This window comes from Hyperoodon ampullatus (assembly GCF_949752795.1).
Source record: "Hyperoodon ampullatus genome assembly, chromosome: X".
Taxonomy (NCBI): domain Eukaryota; kingdom Metazoa; phylum Chordata; class Mammalia; order Artiodactyla; family Ziphiidae; genus Hyperoodon; species Hyperoodon ampullatus.
In genome coordinates this window covers 72,644,833-72,666,392 of record NC_136913.1, presented here as the reverse complement: position 1 = coordinate 72,666,392, position 21,560 = coordinate 72,644,833, and the positions used below count along the sequence as shown (strand labels likewise).

General features: G+C 33.6%; 1 protein-coding gene across 5 annotated transcripts; it reads right to left on the bottom strand.

Annotated features, from left to right (window-relative positions):
- Positions 1 to 1,185: 1,185 nt before the first annotated feature.
- Positions 1,186 to 21,199, bottom strand: ZNF711 (zinc finger protein 711; the record flags this gene model as incomplete). 5 transcript variants are annotated; one of them, XM_079727131.1, is made up of 8 exons in its annotated part: positions 1,186 to 2,363; positions 2,880 to 3,023; positions 4,440 to 4,487; positions 5,356 to 5,493; positions 7,611 to 7,748; positions 8,442 to 8,597; positions 13,825 to 14,391; positions 21,121 to 21,199. In XM_079727131.1, the coding sequence occupies 8 exons, from the start codon at positions 21,197 to 21,199 to the stop codon at positions 1,186 to 1,188; spliced, it is 2,448 nt and encodes an 815-aa protein (XP_079583257.1). The 5 variants fall into 5 exon arrangements, with proteins under 5 accessions (XP_079583257.1, XP_079583258.1, XP_079583259.1 ...); XM_079727132.1 differs by having other exon boundaries at positions 4,440 to 4,484; XM_079727133.1 differs by lacking the exon at positions 5,356 to 5,493.
- Positions 21,200 to 21,560: the final 361 nt, after the last annotated feature.

Sequence of the window (21,560 nt, the reverse complement as noted above, 5' to 3'; positions counted from 1 at the left end):
TACACATCATATGCATTACATTTATGAACAGGATTTTCATTAAATTTCCCTAAACCTGCTTTTTATTTTAAGCGCCATGTTGATTTGCAGCATGCTAACATAAAGCATTGTTAAAGGGATGCATATTTTAAATTTATACACTGTAAACTGAATATCCACCTCCAAGCTCTATTGGCAGCATAGTGTTTTGTTAAATACCGCATAAATACTGCCTCATATTGAAAATGCATGTTAATAATATGGTATATAGATTTTAAAAATCAAAATTTTCAATAATGGCATAAAATTGCACCTTTAAACATTAGAGCAAGTAAGACTAGAACAATCATACTTGCTATGACTGTCCTAAAAAACCTCTAAACATAATATTTAAGAAAACTGTGTTCTCTCAATTTAATCTTTAGATCATTAAGAAATATAGTGCTAACTTTGCAACATTACTGTTGCATCCATTTTAGAAAGCCACATTTGACTCAAATATACTTCTGTCATATATGCCACACTTTACAACAATCAACTTGAACATCAAAAACAGGGGAACTTTAATCTTTAGACTTCAGTACAGAATGCTATATTTTAAACATCCTATCCTGTGTTAAAATCTTAGCAGCTCTGAAATTCTTTTAAATAGTATTGAATTAATCTAACCTGTTTTCCAGTGAAATTTCTATTGATGAATACACAAAACTTTTGCCATTTCTGGAATTCAATTTCCAGGTACCATATAAAGGCTCAATGACTAAGTGACTAATGGATGACTGCATTTTATTTCCCCCACTCCATTTCTAAAACGGCATAAAAGTGACACTTGCTTGAGATAGCAAAGCATTGCTAAACTCCTCAATTAGATATGATCTTTTCAGAAACATCTGTCTCTAGTATGATCAGCCAAATAAAGTGGTTGCCTTTGCTCTTCCCCTCTGTAGCTGAATTATGCTTATAATACTATTAAATAGAAAATAAGGTTTTCTGCAACCATTCTATGGTGCTCCTTAAATTCTTTAACTAATTTCAAAGGGCTATGAGATCCCCTCTCAATTCAAATATCTTAACATCTTTAATAAAAAGAATGTAAATTTATGATTTAATATCAAGCTTTGTAACCAGGTGAAACAGTTCATGAAATTATCTTCCCATGTAGCATGTCATATTTTCTAAATAGCTTCTTTCTTTATATTGATCTTATTACATAAGAGCCTCCTTGTGGTGCCTCATAATATGCTGATTTTTTTCTGATGGTCTTCGGAATCCCTTCTTGCAGAATTCACACCTGTGTGGATAGTCTTTTGTATGTATTGATATCACATGTCGTTTAAAGCCAGATGCATCTGTAGTGCTGTATTCACAATACTCACATTGGTAAATCTTCCTTCCAGTGTGAGTCTTCATATGCTTTTTGAGCTCATTTTGTTGTCTGAACCCTCTTTTGCACCTTTTACACTTCAATGACTGATCCTTAGTATGAACTGAAAGGATATGACCACTAAGAATAAATGGATCTGATGTTTTAAAGTCACAGTGCCTACACTGATGAATCTTCCTACCCTTATGGATATCACTATGCTTTTTGAGCTCAGAAGGACGATGGAAACCTTTATCACAGACCTCACATTTGTGAGGAAAATCCTTAGTGTGGACAGATATGATGTGCCGCTTAAGGTCACTTGAGTTGGTGCTCTTATGGTCACAATGAGGACACTGGTGTGTCTTATGTCCTTGAAACAAATCCAGATGGCGTTGAAGTTCCCTCTCATCACCAAATGCTTGGGGACAATGCTCACATTTATATGGCAAATTGTTACCATGCTTAGACTTAATGTGAGTTTTCAAATTTGATTGATCTGCACACCTGAAGACACAATACTGACATTGATATGGCTTCTCACCAGTATGGGTTCTCATATGCTTCTTGAGTTCAGAAGGATGTCGAAAGCCCTTCCCACACTCAACACAAACATGAGGAAAGTTCTTGCTGTGAACAGCCAGTAAATGTCGGTTTAACAGTCCTTGTTCTGCAGTTTCATAGTCGCAGTATTTGCACTTGTGCATCTTCGGCTCCTTGTCTCTTAATATAAGTTTATTTGAACTCAATGGACTAGCCTCTCTGTATCTTCGTGTGTATTCCGTAAATTCATGGGTTTTGTCAACTTTGTTTATAAGCTTATGGCTTTCTAAGTGGTTATGGAAACTCACTTTCTTGTTAGTTGTAAAGTCACAATCTGTACACTGATATTTTTTTCTCATCAAATGATCAGGATGATTCTTCATGTGTCTTTTCAAGAATCCCCTGGATTTAAACTTTTTTGTGCAAATATGGCAAGGGTATACTGTCAGGGGCTGTCCATCAGGGCCTATTATAACAGCTAGATTAAAAAAAAACAAACAAACAGTGAATTTGTGAAATTTGGCCAGACTGTTTTAAACAGTTTTACCACAAAGGCAGCAAAATTAGCTGACATTCACAATGTGAGAACTATACTAGTAGAATAAAATCCCATAAGATAAAATGCACATTGAAAGCAATTTATAATAAAGTAGCTCACTAAAAAGTAATGAGCAGCACTCTACTATAGACTATTTACCTGCCAAAATGCTATATCACATGCTCTTTGTAAACTAGAAATAGGCACCCTTTATTGTTAAACCAACCTGAAAATTCTCTTTAAAAACATCATTTGGGTAAAAAGCAAACAAGCACAGTTTTATTAAGTACCAGTAGAACATTTAAAAAAAACCCAACTATTTAGATCAAACACAAGTAGGTACATGGGAGTAGGACTAACTACACTACAAACAACTGGCATATTCTTGGGTTACAAAAAATACTACTGCATTTCAAGTAATTATAATATTCATCGAGTAATGTATTAGTATTTTACCTGTTTGCCACTGCCTCATTTCTCCCCTTCTCCTCTTCTTAGCTTTTTGTTTAAGTACTTTATTTGTATTAATGTTATCACAAATTTGAAGGTACTGTGCTGCTGTGCTACTTCTGTTTTCTAAGGTTGAGTCCAAAGTATTTCCTGGAAAAAAAAATCGATACACCGTTAAACTTACATATATTTATACTTTTTTGGTTTTGGTTAGATGAATTAGAGAAGACATGACATTCAGTTGCCATTGCAGTACTAAATTTCACAAAGTACACCCATCTTCTCCTTCTCTCTCTTTTATACTCTTACACACATATGTGTATATGCAAATACTTTAAATACGATACCATGTGAAAGTAACTTTAAAATATCCCAATTTATTCATCCTAAAGGAACAAACTGATAAGGTGAATGAAACATAAGAAACTGAATTTTATGACCCTAAACAAAATCTTGACATCAGATCAATTTCTCATTGATGAAGGCTGATGAAATTAAAGAGATTTAGCAAAGAAATTTACACATGTCAGTTATCCAATACAATCATGGTAACTGTAATACATGACAAACAACAGATTTCTTGTATTTATGCTTTAGAATAGTTTACTTAATGTAAAAAGTATTAAGATTGATTTTTTTAAGTGTTAAGATAAATGTGGCAGGAAATCTACTGCAATTTCAGTGGAATCAGTGTATATGGAATAAAGTACTTAATAAAATCTCAGTTCTCACAGTCTCTCGTGTTATGCAATTTAGTTTAAAAATGTAGCCCTAAGAAACTGTTTAGCTTAAATGCTATGATATATATGCCTCTCATTAATTCCCCTGAAATCTACAGTTAGAGAGTCAAATACCTCCTAAAGATAGAAACAAAATAGACACTTTATCATAAGAAAAAGTCTCCTTGTGTAAGAAAATAAAAAGAACTATCAACCATGGAATAAATAACACTATATGAAGTGTATTAAAACTAAAAAAAAATTGACACTGACACATGAGCTTTATGTAACAGCTATATAAATCTACTGGTTGCCATAGAAATTTAAAAAAGAGTTCCATCCCAAGGAAGACATTAACAAGTGGTTGATATCATGGGCAACTTTTACTTTCATGTCAGAATAATTTCTATTTTATAATTTTTTCCATAGTAACTTTTTTATGGCCCATGTAGTAAGTGGCCTGATATTTGTATCTCGAGGTAAATCTATTTTTTTTTAATTTTTATTTTTTGGCCATGCCGTGTGGCAAATGGGATCTTAGTTCCCCAACCAGGGATCAAGCCTGTGCCCCCTGCAGTGGAAGGGCAGAGTCTTAACCACTGGACCACCAGGGAAATCCCGAGGTAAATCTAAAATGAACTGCATTCACAGAATAACACACGCTATGTCTCTCTATATAATGTAATCAATTTCCCAAAGAGGCAAACTCTTCTAACTAACTGGATATGACCAGGCAAGAAAGAGTCTAACAAATGGGTCTGTACACACAAACTAAGAACTCTGTATCTACCAAGCAGTACACAAAACCAGCTACTTAACTTACATCTCACATATAATGCTCTCTCACCTGATGACTGACAATCTTCATACCTTCGAGAAACTCTTCTTTCATCTCCTTAAAAAAAAAGACTAATTAAAAACTGATAGACTGAGTATAATGATTACTAGTAGATCACATCTTAATCTACAAAATCTTACTTTGATCACCGTTCCTTGGATTAAACTTTTTTTTTGTTGTTGAGTTCTTCCACTCCCATAGATTAGATAATATCACACACTGAAAATAAGGGCTGCTGTCAGCATCCTTCAAACTACTAACATCTAGGACAACCTTACTTTTCAAATAAAACCTGGGTAGATATTTCTGCAGAATACCCTCAAAATTGAAGATGCTCAATAAATGACTGTTGAATGAATGAACCTTTGGAAAAACCAAGTAAAGATAAATTAATGCATTTGAACAACAAAATTTTTCAAAGTAAAGAGTATACCTGGACCATCTTGTAAATTAAGTAAGAATGAGATAAAATAGATAGGGAAAAAATAACTTGATAAATTTACCTTTCATTATGTACTTCCTAGAATAGCACACCTGGATTGCTGTTCCTTTTCAAAACCCCAATATCTTATTATTTGTGGTGTTAAAACATAAAATAAGTTTTTCCAAAAGGGGAAGGATCAATTTTCAAAGGATATTCCTATTTTAGGAAAATAAAACTTTTTATGGCACTCACTTATACATGTAGGATTTAAAATAAATCCTACTGAAAAACAAAATGCATTAAGCAAGGTTCATTGTAAATAACACAAGATATGTGGTACAAAAATTATGTAAGTAACTAGAGATGAATCAGTCCACAGCAAAACATTTTATAGTATTAGCCAACTCATGGGGGGCATTAGCACAGCATATTTAATGACCTAAAGACTGATCAAATAGATATGTTATGTACTTATCAGGTGAAAAAATGCCAGTGTCCTACCATATGTCGCAGCCCAGACAACAGGGACAATTGTTTTATTAACATCAGAGTCCTCAAGCTGAGTCTCAGGGAGAGAAGTTCCTTCCTCTTCCCCTACAATGACTTCCATGTAAACTTCATCTGCTATTTCAGCGCAACCTAAATTTTAGAAATAATTGCTTGTTTATAACCCCAAGTATTTAATAGATGGGTAAAAATTTCCAAACGATTATCTTTCAACTTTCAAGATTTCAATTTGGTTAATTTAAAAATTACATTAGGCACTTCGCAGGCTGGTGCCACTAGGAGACAGTAATTTATCAAAGTTCTTATCCTCCTCTTAAAACCTAGTCCTACGAAAATGACTTTTAGATTATATAAAATGTGCGCTTGAAATATACTGACTGATTTCACAGTCCATTGGGCATTAGGAATTCATAAGAAGAGCTGTATTCCATAATTCTGCCTGATAGTTCTTCAGAACTCAGAAGGCATTTCCCATAGAATCAGTACTAGAAAGTGGTCCATGCTATTCCACATGTAAATTAAATGCAGTACTGTACATGCAATGAAAAATTGTCAAAAATACTAGTAATTGAAAAATAATTAACAATGAAAGTAAAACCATAATGTATGGTTATAATATAAAATGCTGGTGGCTCAAGGCTATGTGGACACCCATTAAGAGGCAGGATTTTCAGAGACCCTACTGAAGACAAAAGTGTTAAGTGAGACATTTAAAAAAACATAGTATTAGTGTAAAAGAATTTAAACCTAGAAGGTCAGTAGGTATATTTTATGTGAAATAATCCATTTGGATTTAACATGTTAAGTAGAAAATTGGCTTGAATTTACGCTTTTCCTTTGATTCACATACTGGGATTTTCTACTATTTTTTTTTCTTTTTTTTGGCCGCACCGCGAGATGCGACATGTGGAACTTCCCCAATCAGGGCTCGAACCCACGCCCCCTGCAGTGGACGCATGGAGTCTTAACCACTGGACCACTAGGGAAGTCCCTACTCACTACTGAAAAATGTGGGAAAAAAGTATCTCTCTTCTCCTAGGTTTCCCTTCTTTCAATTAACCAGAAGGAAACATTGGTCTAAGTTTTGCACATCCCTATGGAATTCTGGCATCAGCTAACCTAACCTTCAGTCTCCTGACCAATGAGTAAAAAAGAAAAGAAAGAATCTAGAGACCAAATAGAAATTAATTATTTTTCTCTCTAACCAAATCCTCTAGACGCATTTGTTTTGACATTTTCAGCTGTGGTATATTATTCATGTTTGTTTGGGATTGGAATTCAGCTCCCTATGACTTCTAGGGGAGGAAATCTGAGGAGTGGGGATCATAGTGCAGTATAGGTAAAGCTAACTATTGTCAAGGTAATGCACTGAAGTGGAGGCTCTTGCTCTTCTAGGGCAAAGTAGTTTTTGTCTCAGCATGGCAAGAAGACAGAAAAAGCCTGAGGGAAGGGCTGCATTCCTACACTGAGGTGAGGAGAAAGTAGGAAGAAAGTAAAACGTCTTCATAAGGAAATGTGTACCATGGCAGGAAAGGAAATGTGAGGAGCTTTTTACACCCTGTGGTACTCAGCCGCAAGAAACCTTAAACAGCAACTACTTGGAGACCATCAACGGCATAATAAGTAAAAATCCTGGTGGCTTGACTTGGAAGAATACTTACTCAGCTAATCTCTCAGTGGCAGAAGGAAAACAACCAGCTAGCCCTTCTACTGCTAAATTCAGAGAAATGTCAACAGTGCTCACTGCCATGTACAAAGATCACTGACAGCAGAGTTAGGCAGACATGAGTTCAAATCCTATCTTCCTCATTTAATACTGGAATGACCTTGGGCAACTGATTAATTTCCTTGAGCACTTTCTCCTTCCATAAAACAGGGCTAATACCACCTACCTCAGAGATGAATTATGAGAATTAAATGAGATAATATATATGCAACATATTCAATAACACACACAAAGTAGATTCTCAGTAATTCCCTATATATTTGTAGGCTCTCCTAAAGTCAGGAACCATATTTTGCTGATATCTGTATCCCTAGTATCTCAGACACAGTATTTTATGTTTGCTCATTTGAACAATACATGCATGCACGGATAGTCAAAAGACCCTTTTCCTTTAAATTAATTATAGCGAAGGTTCAGACTTATTTTATTGAACTTTGTTCCTATGTAGTGCTTGAATATGAGATTTTTTTTTAAGAATGCATGATGACTACTGATATGTCACTACAGTGCCTTTTTTTCTTACTGATATCATCTTCTTCTTGAGAAGAATCTTTAACTGCCATGTAAACCATCTTCTCCCGCTGCATTCGGCTCTGGTCAAGCACTCCAGCTACAGAATGCCCACTGGTGTACTCACTCTCTGTGACAATTTCCGTTCCACCTTAAAAGTTAAAACATGTATCAAAATCAGTAAGTATCAGGGAATAATTCCCTAAATTAATAAGAAGGATACATAAAAATATTTTCCTTTAGAAAAATATTCCCCCTCAAATATTCCAACATAAATTTCTAAGTGTCAAGAGAATTTTCTTATAAATTGCACTTTAAATTTTCAGTCATCACTAAGAAATAACAACAAATGTTAACACTTACATTACACTTGTATATGCCAAGCACTATTTAAGTTTTTTACATGTATTTACCCATTTAAGCCTCACAATAGTATTATAAGATAGTTACTATCATTATGGCCATTTTATGGATGAGGAAACTGAGGCAGAAGAAGGTTAAGTAATTCACCAAAGGTCACTCAGCTAAATGGAAGAACTAGGATTAAAATCCAAAGCACCCTGCCTCTAGCCTTCCCTTAAATACTCATAATTTCTTACTCTAAACCAAATCTCCTCCACTCATATGTTTTGAAATTTCAACTGGAATCTTCTACTCAAGTTTAAAAATATTTAAGATGACTTATTATCTATCCCTGTTTTATATTTGTGTATGTATGTATTTATGTATAATTTTTAAATATTCCAGAGTTGCACTTTGAAGGCAATATTAGAACTTAATCTCCAGAAAAGAGAAGTTCTAATTTCTAACCATTATAGCAATAAATTAAAATTATTATTTGTACCTATTTCAACGTCATCTTCAGCCTCAGCTTTAAATATATACACTTTTATTACTTCTGAACCAAATCCATCTTCTTTAACATCTTCTTGTGAACCATCACTACTGATTTTTAATGGTGTGTTCCCCATATGCTCTAATTTTTCCCCAACATCATCCACTGTAAAATATAAACGGGAAACTGTTTCAGTCAAAAAGTACCATTGACATTTAGTGGGTGTTAAGTATTAGTGTAATATGAAATAATGTGTTAACCACCTACCCACTATACTCAATTAATGACCTATTATGCAACCATTAAAAGTGGTATATTTCATGAAAAAAGTATACAAGACAGATATACTACATGATCATAATTATATAAAAGACATAATCACAGATTTCAATTTATGTATATGAAATACTCTTAACCATACAGCTTTAATTAAAGTGGTTTGGGAAGATTAAATAATCTTCCATTATGTTCAACATTTTAAGCTAAATCCTAACACCAAAATTAATAACAAAAATTAGAACATAAAATATATAGTACTCATGAAATAAGCTGACAAACAATTCCCAAATTAAATAGCAGTATATCTAAAACCAATTAACATATGAAATCTAGTATTTAAAAAAAGAGAAAACAGAAAACACCTGATTTTATAAAAAGGGCTTTTCAGAAATCATAAAAATAAAATCTTAGTAAATACTTTTAACTCCTGTTGAGTCAATGGAAGGCTACTTAAAATCAGAAATTTTGTATACTTCCAGGTTTACCATTGTATGATTTGCTTCAAATCATATATAAAATAAAGCAACAATAATTACTTACATTTTAAGTAGATTTAAAAATTTGATTCTTTAAGAATATCATTTAGTTTCAAGTGAATACTGTGCATAAACTATGCAATGAATACATTATATTCATAAAGTTTGCTCTTTGGACATAAATATTAAACAATAAACTCCCCCAAAGATTATATGCCTACCATTTTTTATTTCAATGCTTGTCCTGTCCCCATAAAAACTGAAATGTAACCCTAACTGAAAATCTGCTCCTCCCTACTATATGTATCATAGTATCATATATGAAACAAAATCATGAAGCCTTGACTATAGCTAAACAACTCCAGAGCTACTGAAAACAGAATAAAGTGACATTAAAAAGTTTTTAACTCAGTACTCTTAAAATAGGAATTTCAGTAAGATCTAAATGGGTCAAAGTCGAGATTTTCTCTACCTCAGTTTCAAATTTGATACATGCAAATTCAAAAATATTCCTTTGGCCTTTCAAAATGGTGAAAACACATTTCAGAAATTCTTCTTACAATGTAAAACTACTTTAACTTTGTGATTAAATATAAATGATTCCACACTATTTAAGAATTCAAATAGTTTATTGTCTATGAAAGAGAGTACCTAAATGATCAAAATAAACAGAAAAAAAATATTTTCATTCCATCATAAACCCTAATTTTGTTAGTACTTTTTTGGCAAATATTTTTTTCACATTGGGACAGATTAAAATGAAAGAAAAAAAGATGAGGAAGAATCTGATATTACTGGTTTTTAACAGCCTCTCTTTTAAAATACGTTGAATAAAACAATGAGATCATTAAAAAAATTAAGAGGCAAGTTAAGTCTTCAGAAAAAAAGTACTTTCTCATTCTTGGAAATAAAGATATAGGATATAAAACACTCAAAAAGTGTCCAAAATATGAATTTCTTAGGTTGGACTAACAGTAAATTAATGAAAAAAATACTGTCATCTGATAAATACTACTTTATTACACTTCAATGGTTTAAAGTAATCAGAGTTCCTCCTGGGATAAACTGAATTAAAACTGTAATTCACAAAACTAAAGCTCATGAAATGAAATAGACATTTGTTTGGTCATTTCTCAAAAGTTTTGTACCATAATTTTTGCTTTAAGTATTGAAATTACTGGTGCTATTCTGATTCCACTTATACCTTTCCTCGAGGTCCACAGTTTAACGTATCCATTATTTTCTACTTAATTAGATTCCTCAGAATGAACAAGTTTGAAATGTATTGAGTAATTAAACTTGATGTGTATTTTAAGTTCATAGAAGATGATAAAGTTATTAAATTTGTTAGTGTACAGTTTTAAGAGATAAACCATCAACTTCACCAAGATTTATTCTATATCCTTTGTTAGAGAAAGTACAAAGTTAACAAAGATTTAACAGGCAATCAACAGATTTTAGAAATAGATCCTCAAAGACTCTTCTTTACACAGATAATACTCAAAATACCCAATATTCAAGCTTAACCTTTTGTTATAAGGCTTACAACATTCAAGTCCCACGGTGTTGTTTCCCAACCCACATGACATCCTAGTCAGTAATAAGTGGGTAATATTATATACAACGCAGAATTCTACTGGTGCTAAATATAACATTAAAACAGTAAGGTGCAGGGGGTGGGATGAATTGGGAGATTGGGATTGACATATATACACTACTACGTATAAAATAGGTAACTAATGAGAACCTACTGTATAGCACAGGGAACTCTACTCAGTGCTCTGTGGTGACCTAAATGGGAAGGAAATCTAAAAAAGAGGGGATATAGGTATACATATAACTGATTCACTCTACTGTATAACAGAAACTAACACAACATTGTAAAGCAACTATACTCTAATAAAAATTTTAAAAAACCCCAAAAAACAGTAAGGTGCATTATTTGCCCACCCTACAAAGTTTGCTATCGTTCAATATTCTTCTATAGCCCATTGGTACAATTTGATTAAAATTTCATTTTAGCAAAATCTACAGTATAATATTCCTTTTAAAAACTAAGTAGGCTTTTTACTGTACCCCTTTCATGTTACATCTACCAAAATTATATGGTGAATATGACATCAGTATAGACTACAGCTGACCCTTGAACAATGCAGGGCTTAGGGGCACTGACTCTTCACATAGTCGAAAATCCATGTATACCTTTACAGTTGCCCCTCTGTATCCGTAGTTCCACATCTGCGGACTGAATTAACCTCAGATTATGTAATACTGTAGTATATATTTATTGAAAAATATCTTCGTATTAGTGGACCCAGACAGTTCAAACCTGTGTTGTTCAAGGGTCAACTCTATATTGATGTACCACAGGGATGGGGTAAGGCAATGTGTAATGGATCCATATTATGCAATGATGAAACAAACAAAAATTAGTAATATTTAAATTACAAAGGTGTTCCACTCCCAGGTGTATATATCCAAGACATCTGAAAACCTATGTGCACAAAAACTTGTACATGAATGTTCAGAGCAGCATTATTCATAACAGCCAAAAAGTGGAAACAACCTAAATGTCCATCGACTGATGAACTGATAAATAAACTGTATATCCATATAATGAAATATTACTCATTAATAAAAAGGAATGAAGGACTGATGCATGCTACAACATGGATGATCCTTGAAAGCATTATACTAAGAGAAAAAAGCCAGACACAAAAGGCCATATATTATATGATTCCATTTACATGAAATGTTGACAACCGGCAAATCTATAGAGAAAGAATTTGGATTAGTGGTTGCCTGAGGGGTGAGTGGAGTGGCAGGTTTGATTGCTCAAGGGTATGGGGGTTTCTTTTGGGGGGAAGAAAAAATTCTAGAATTGATTATGGTGATGGTGATACAATTCTGTGAATATATGAAAAACCACTGAATTGCACACCTTTAATGAGTGAATTGTATGGCATGTGAATTATATCTCAATAAAGATATTATACTAAAAAAAATACAAAGGTGTTAACTTTTCTCTTTTACCCCTGAAATTGGTGAAGTTTCATGGCCTTTCCCATAATGACCCTACCAATATATTTTGCTTTATACAAAATTATTTTCCTGGAAGAAATAAAAATTGATTTTATAGGTAAAAAAATAATTTGAATGCATTATATAGGTTCATTATTTAAAGGAACCTCCCTTCCCTGGTGAAGCTTTTCATAAAGAAAATCATCACCCATAAATGTTTTGAGGGTGTTAGGTATTTTTAAAGAAAAGCACACCTGGGATAACTTTAGACAGATACAATTATCCTATATTAATTTCCAAGTTACTTAGCACAGGTGGAAGAGCCTGACCAACTGCTAAGATAAAGAAATTGTGACATTTGGTCTGAAAGTGGAAAAAACTCAGATGCACCTCAGAGACTGAGAGTAGACAAACTCCCTACCACAAAAACTCAGCTGCTGATAAGATTTCCTTACAGGAATAGTTAGGGATTTAGGAATAAGATAACAGTCCGTTTTAAGTCCTCAATTTTATCCCTTGAGTAGTTTGAAGATATCTTGGAAAAAAAAACAGAGGACTTTTAAAATTACCATTGAGACATTTCAAGGCAATTTATTTTCTAACTCCTGAAAGATTCAATGGTCAACAGAAACCAAGAGGTAAAAAAATGAATTAAAGATTAAGCGATGAAGAGAAAAAAAGGAAAAACTAAATAAAATAAAATAAATGAAAATGGTTAAAAAGAGTAACTAGTCCCAATTTGAATATTCTAACCATTATAAAAAGTTAGGGAACTGGATGGCAAGAGAATGAATGATATAAAAATATTTAATTTTTGTATATTATATTTTCTAAAATAAAAAATTATTTAAGTTTTAAAGGGATTTTTTTTATAAAAGAATGCCTTCAAATTTTATAAAGAATAGACCCACTTCTTCCTCATGCTCCATCAATAACTTATCATGAGGTTTTTATTATTGTTGCTGTTCAGGCAAACTTACCACTTAAAATGAGAATAAGATATTTCTATCTTCCTCATTCAGATAGAATGTCTTAAGGACATCGTAAAGCAGTCTGAAATAAATATTTTGAAGTATTTTTGCATAGACTATACAGACACATATATAGACAACAGAAAACAAACACAGGCAGAACTGTAGGACACAATCTGAGTTGATTATTTACTTTTCAAGTATTTAATTCAAAAAAACTAATCACACATTTCTTAACATTCTATGCTTAAACTCCTAAGCAAAACTGAACTGACAACTCCAGTACCTGTCATATTAAAAAGAAAGCAGTGGTTGCATGAAATAAACTTCCCATTTTGAAATATATATATTTACCATTAAAATATTGTGTCACTTAATGTACTTTTTGAACCTTCCAAATCTGTATTTTTGTTCTAAGATATTAATAAATTGCATTATTTTACTCCATGGGTATAATTTTTCATAAATTAAAAACATGAACAAATTCAAACAAGCATCTCAACAACACAGCTTTGAAAAAAAAATATTTTTCAAAAAGATCAATCCCATGACTTTTATTGAATAGATCCCCATCCCAGAAAACCTGTCCGTGTTATACATAAATCAGTTTCTACCAAGTAATTATGGACTTTAAGTTTCACTTACAAGATATCATTAAGTAGTCTTCAGAAGTGCTCTTGACATCATCATCCTCATCTTCATCATCATCATCATCATCATCATCTTCAGTTTTAATAGTAACTGTAGAACCAGGAACACTGCCAGCTGCTTGAATCACAGTTTCTGTATCTGAATTAGTTACAAGAACCTCCTCTGATACCATTGTGGGAGAGTCAACTCCTGAAACACAATCTTGGACCACATGTTCTAAATGTCCATCAGGACCAGTAACAAGGTCAGCCACAAAAACCTGCTCAGGAACTCTAACAGTTTCTGTAATTAGCTCAGACGTCAAGATGTGATCACCATCATCTTCCTCTAAATCTTCTTCAATAGCAACATCAGCCTCAAGTACGGCTTCAGGAACAATTACACCTTCTGTTACTACATCAGTCTCGGTGATGATATCAGGCCCATGGACAACTTCAGCTGCGAGGCCATGATCAAGAGTTATCCCATCATCTGTGACAACATCAGAAACTAATACAGCCTCAGGAACTGAAACAACAATATGGTCTCCATCGATATGTGCAGTACCAGCCATTCCAGCGACTACAATACAAACAATTATCCAAAAAAAGTAATTTTATTAATTAAAAGTACTGTATGTATGTATCAGATGACATAAAATAGTTTTTAAATATGAAACAGTTCTGGGCAAACTATCATTTTAAAGAACCACTGACAATTTAACTGTAATAAAAATGATCACCAACCAGAAACTGGGGTGGAGTTGGATGAAAACGATGTTAGTAAAATCTAAATTAAGACCTTAAAAATAATGTACTTTACTTTCAAGTAAAAAAAAAAGCTACAATGAGATATCACTACACACCAATTAGAATAACTAAAATAAAAAAACAATAACACCACAGGTTGGTGAGGATGCAGAGAAACTGGATCTTTCATACGTGATGGCAGCAGCCACTCTGGAAAATAATTTGCCCAGTTTCTTATAAAAAACATGCACTTACCAATACAACCTAACAATTGTACTCTGTGGCATTTCTCCCACAGATATTAAAATATGTTTACACAAAAAGCTGTACATAAATATCCATAACAGTGCATAGTAGCTGTTATTCCTAGTAGCAAAAATCAAAAACAAAAATACAACAACTCAAATGTCCTTTAGCAGGTAAATGGTTGGTTAAGCCAACTCTGGCACATCCTTACTATGGAATACTACTCAGCAATAAAGAAAGGGACAAACTATTGATACATTCAACAAGCTGAATCAACTGCTAGAAAATTATGCTGCATGAAAAAAGTCAATTACCAAAGGTTACTGTACTGTATAATGTATAAATGGAATCTTTTATATAACATTCTCAAAATTCTAAAACTATAGAGCTGGAGAACAGATTAGCAGTTGCCAAGGGTGGGGGTGTGTGTGACTATTTTGGCACAGCATATATATGGTGATGGAACCATTCTGTATCTTCATTGTGGTGGTGTCTACATAAATCTATATATGAAATAAAACTGCATAGAACTATATACACTCTCACACACACAAATGGTGAAAACTGAATGAGATCTGTAGTCCCATTAACAGTAATGTACCAATGTTAATTTCCTGCTTTTGATACTGTACTACAGTTATTATAAAGATGTCACCATTGGAGGAAGATGAGTAAAGGCTATACAGGACCCTATATACTATTTTTGCTACTTCCTGTGAGTCTAGCATTTCAAAAGATTAAAATTAAAATAAAAAGGGCACACAAACATAAAAGGTTGCTAATACGTTAAATTGAGTTAATAAAATATGACAAGCTTAATACATTAGAAAATATGTATTATAAACATAAAAGTCCCTGAACTTCTTTATTTTACAAGAATTACTATATTCAAAAATGGAAAGCATCCTTTAACATCTGATTTGAGGAGAAAAAAACCTCATTTTCGACAAAGATTTGGTTCATTTAAAAAACATATATACAAACTCTAAATTGCATTAAATTCTACATTAGTAAATCTGCAGGAATAAAGTTTTAAATAACGTTTTTCTTGAGCAGCACGGTAAACACCAACTCCTACACCCCTTGTAAATACTGTGAGTGTAAAATTCCTTCATGAGTAATTCTGTTACATTCTCTCTGAGGTGGTATAGTAAACAAATTAACAGAGTTTGTGGACCAGGTTACAACAAAATTACCTACATGAAATAATCCAGTACAAAGCCTTTTCTACATAATGATCACTTTCTATACAGTAATACCTGAAAGCGTACCATTTGTTATACACTGTTCACTATTATTAACCAATTCATTATGGAAGTTTGTTAGCAAATTAGGATGGAGACAAGTAAACACTACTAATACCCTAACACATCAAAAAATAAGGTGAGAAGGGAAAAGCTGCCTTTCAGGATTCTCTTCCTTTCAACCCTTCTGTAGCCTTCTCACTATTCTCAAACCCTCACCTAAACCACCATATTACCCAAAAGGACACTGCCTCAATCTTGAAAATCTGGTAGACAAAGGGAGTATGTATAGAACAAGTACTTTCTATTCACTTATTAGTCCACTGGCCATTTTTGGAGACAGGGAGAAGGTGAGGGTTCAAATTTAGTATTCAACCAGACTGGAAATGTGGTTTTTAGCAGGGAAAAATTAAATGTTAACTCTATAAAATTCACAGTATTGCAATTCTATGTATATGAACAATGAAATTAGTATTTTATAAAATCTTTTCATAAGTTAGACTTAAAATATGGGAAATCCCATTTATTTTATTTGCTGGAGAGTAGTTTGGTTCCTGAGAGTAGACACTAGGGAAGGATGGAAGGATAGAATAATGCTAGTGTTGGCTTGGGTCAGATTAACCTGTTTGGGAGGATTCTAAGAAGAAGGAATAAGTGTTTTTCAGTTTACCTAGTCTTTTTTTTTTTTTTTTTTTTTGCTGTACGCGGGCCTCTCACTGTTGTGGCCTCTCCCGTTGCAGAGCACAGGCTCCGTGGCCATGGCTCACGGGCCCAGCCACTCCGCGGCATGTGGGATCTTCCCGGACCGGGGCACGAACCCGTTTCCCCTGCATCGGCAGGCGGACTCTCAACCACTGCGCCACCAGGGAAGCCCCAGTTTACCTAGTCTTAACTCTAGCAGGAACTTACAGGTCAAAATAAATCAGATCTAAACCAAAAATATCCAAACATCCTTGTTTGCCCTGAACTAAATAATTTAAGGATCTTAGACCAAGAATTGATGGGTTCCTCACAGGGTACTGGCAGATTACTCAGACCAAGATCCAAGATGTCTTTTATTAAATTTTGCTCTTTCCTCTTACCAACTCATCTGTTAGATTTCACTGAATTTCTGAACAAAGTCACTTATTTTAGCTATACTCTAGCTATATTTATTCAGTACTATGCACCAAGCAACCTAATACTTTTATATATATTATATCATTTAAGCCTCAGAACTGTGTAATAAGGTGAGTGTTATTATCCCCATTTTAAATATGAACAAACTACGGTTTAGAGAGATTAAATAACCTAGCCCAGACAGGAATAAAGACGCAGACCTACTAGAGAATGGACTTGAGGATATGGGGAGGGGGAAGGGTAAGCTGTGACAAAGTGAGAGTGTGGCATGGGCATATATACACTACCAAACGTAAAATAGATAGCTAGTGGGAAGCAGCCACATAGCACAGACAGGGAGATCAGCTCCGTGCTTTGTGACCACCTAGAGGGGTGGGATAGGGAGGGTGGGAGTGAGGGAGACGCAAGAGGGAAGAGATATAGAGGTATATGTATATGTATAACTGATTCACTTTGTTATAAAGCAGAAACTGACACACCATTGTAAAACAATTATACTCCAATAAAGATGTTAAAAAATAAAAAATAAATAACTAAATAAATAAATAACCTGGCCCAAGGTTCAAGCTGGGAACTGAACTCATTGTTTTACTCCAGACTGGCTTTTTTTTTAAACTTGCCTAAATGAGGAGAATAGAATTTACTTATTCTAGAGACTATTTTTTAAGGAATTTATAGGGCTAATCAAGTGAGTGACTACTAAAGGAAGAGTTTGAAAGAGAAAGAATAAGAAGACCTACCATAGAGTCACTCATTTAAAATTTAAGGCATTTAGTAAGCAGCATTAAAGGGCATTAGACTTTATCTCACTAGGTAGCAAATTATAAATGATATGAAGACATTTTAAAACGTGTGAAATCAATTAGATAACCAGATAACAGTAAGAAACAAGTCATTATTTCAAGCATTTCCCTTTTTACTAAAGTTATTTAATTTAAATGTGAATACCTGGAATTTCACCAGAAGGACAGCATAAAATTTGGTATTTGTTGGGTCCATCTTGGGCCACCATCTAAGGTTTTTTGCTACTTAAGTCCCAAAGCAATATGGACTTTTTTCAGCAATAAAATCTTGAACAAAAGTTAAATTCAATGGCACAGATTCCAAGGGCAACTATTACACTGAGACACGCACAAGTTATTACGTAAAGCATACTATTGTAAAATTTAAACTCTAAAGTATCCTTCAAAAGAAACTGGTCCAATAAATTTCTGAATTAAATTAATAGTTCAGATTCTTTTTTTTACATCTTTATTGGAGTATAATTGCTTTACAATGGTGTGTTAGTTTCTGCTTTATAACAAAGTGAATCAGTTATACACATACATATGTTCCCATACCTCTTCCCTCTTGAATCGCCTTCCCTTCCACACTCCCTATCCCACCCCTCTAGGTGGTCACAAAGCACTGAGCTGATCTCCCTGTGCTATGTGGCTGCATCCCACTAGCTATCTATTTTACATTTGGTAGTGTATATATGTCCATGCCACTTTCTCACTTTGTCACAGCTTACCCTTCCCCCTCCCCATATCCTCAAGACCATTCTCTAGTAGGTCTGTGTCTTTATTCCCGTCTTACCCCTAAGTCCTTCATGACATTTTTTTTTCTTAGATTCCATACATATGTGTTAGCATACGGTATTTGTCTTTCTCTTTCTGACTTACTTCACTCTGTATGACAGACTATAGGTCCATCCACCTCATTACAAATAGCTCAATTTCGTTTCATTTTATGGCTGAGTAATATTCCATTGTATATATTTGCCACATCATCTTTATACATTCATCTGATGATGGACACTTAGGTTGTTTCCATCTCCTGGCTATTGTAAATAGAGCTGCAATGAACATTTTGGTACATGACTCTCTTTGAATTATGGTTTTCTCAGGGTATATGCCCAGTAGTGGGATTGCTGGGTCATATGGTAGTTCTATTTGTAGTTTTTGAAGGAACCTCCATACTGTTCTCCATAGTGGCTGTACCAATTCACATTCCCACCAGCAGTGCAAGAGTGTTCCCTTTTCTCCACACCCTGTCCAGCATTTATTGTTTCTAAATTCTTAATATAGTAGCCATTTCATACTAACCAAAAACGTTACGGAATTTAGAGATCCTGAACCACAGTGTTTACTTGACTAGCTCTACCTATGTATGCTAAATTCTTATATTTCACAAGTATAATTAATTTATGGCATTGCAGATATCTCTGTTTTGATGTTAGCAAAAATTTAAAGAGAATGTATCTAATTTCTAATCAATTTTTAGAATTTGGAAAGCTTAGTATTAGATATAATAAGGGATTAATTAAACCTCAAGACATTGAGGTGGAACAGCAGAAAGAAAGGTAAGAGGAACACCAAGCAAATATTCACCAATAGACATTTGGGGAATGACAGCACCAATCAGACAGCACCAATCAGACATTTTTTTTTCACTCTTTGAAACGAATTATGTTTTACTTGCTAATGGGCAACTTCTTCAGGAGTGAGGGGGGTTCTGGCACTTTACCAGACGCTACAGGGTAGGTAATATTTTGTATTAAATAGAGAAAATACTGCCTTTCTTCCATTTAAAAATATCTTATTTTAAAAAATTAAAGTTGAAATTTCAACCAAAACTTAATTTATCACACTGAATTTCAAGTGTTCTAGAATTTGAAAAACTATCTCTAGCAAAGAATTCACAAAATTCTTTGTGAAATCTCTTATGCTTCAGCCTTTTGTCCTTCTTCTAGAGTTTATTCCTATACTTTTTTTTCACATAAAATCACTTCTAAGTCATGCATAATCAACACAACTCACTTCTGACTCTTTCAGCAGAATAAATCCATAATTCCTTTCTATTTCATCAACTGCACAGTCATCTCGATTCCCACCATATTAAATTTTAATCTATGCATTGCACCTTTACAATCAGACAGAAATGTCAAGGAATCAGAGAACTGGGGAGGACATTAAATGTTTTCTAGTCCCCTTCATAAAAGTGAAATATGTAATTTGCCCATTTACACAAATAATTTAATAGGACTGCTAAGACTAGAATCTAGTTCTTCTGGCTCTCATTACTGTGGGCTTTACAACAGGAGACAAAATAACATATTCAACCATATTATCTGAAAACAGTAGGAGCATTTTCTTAATTGAGTAAAGTATCACTTGTTGTAACCCCCCTTTCCTAATTTCTTCTTTAACAATTCCACAGTATCTCATGTTTCTGTTTACTTTTTGTCCCAATTTACCATTTATCTTTTCTACTCTCACTCTGATCTTTTCTTTGATTCTTACCACCCTATCCCCGCCTCTTACACTTCAGATACCTCTCTCTTCTATCATTCAGAGTAAACCTGTCCAAATTCAGTTTCTTTGTTGACTGTCAAGCAAGTCTTATCATCTTCATCAAAATGACTACTGTTAAGAGGCTACTGAAAAACTTGGCTACAAAAGTAGGGATTTTTTTTCAAAAAAAAAGAAAAAGGTAATGCTATTAGTAACAACTTTCTGAGGATATGGCATCAGAATATAATTAATCACCTAGTGCAAGATATTCCTCTATCATATATAAGCATCTAACTAACTTCTTTGAAATGACTGATGTACTTCCTTTTCCAGCTTTATTAAATATGCAACTTAAAATGTATTTTATATTTTAATATTTCCTACATATGAGAACTGATGCAGGTATTTATGCAAACTGAGTTTTTCATTCCCAATGACATATTACTGCTATATTCCAAGTTTCCTTACCTCAACCTTCCCACAAAATTATAAGAATGATTTTATCTAGAGTACTGACACATAGCTTTACTTTAAGAAAATAAGCTCTACAAATGTATTTTCCTGGCAAAAGAACAAGTTTTCATTGTAATTTCTCCTCTTCCCCAATACAGTTTTGATATTTAGTATGTTCTGACTTTTAAAAAAGAAAGAAAAAATATAACAAAGAAAATGCTTTACCAAAATCCTGCATAATCATGGTATGTGCCATTCTAGGGTCTGATGTGTGCAATCCAAGACTTCCACCACCTGAATCCATACTTAGCACAGTTCATTCACAAATCTCTGTAAAATAAATGGTTTTTAAAATAGTTTAAATACATTTAGGCCAAAGTCAGTTGCTTTGAGAAAATAATGCAATTGAAAATGTGCCTCTCAACCAGGTGTGCAAATCTCATTACAAAGGAAAACAAAACAAACAAACAAAAACCTTGATTAGATGCTTTACGTGACAACCATAAATAAAAGAAGGATCAAATGGAAGTAAACCAAAGATAATGGAGAATAAGCACAGTAAGGGTGATGAGCCATAGGGAAGTGAAAGAAGCAAGCAAAAGAACAAAATTGTAGCACTGAGTTTCCACTTAAAATATAGGTTATTAAATAAGAAGAAAAAAGAG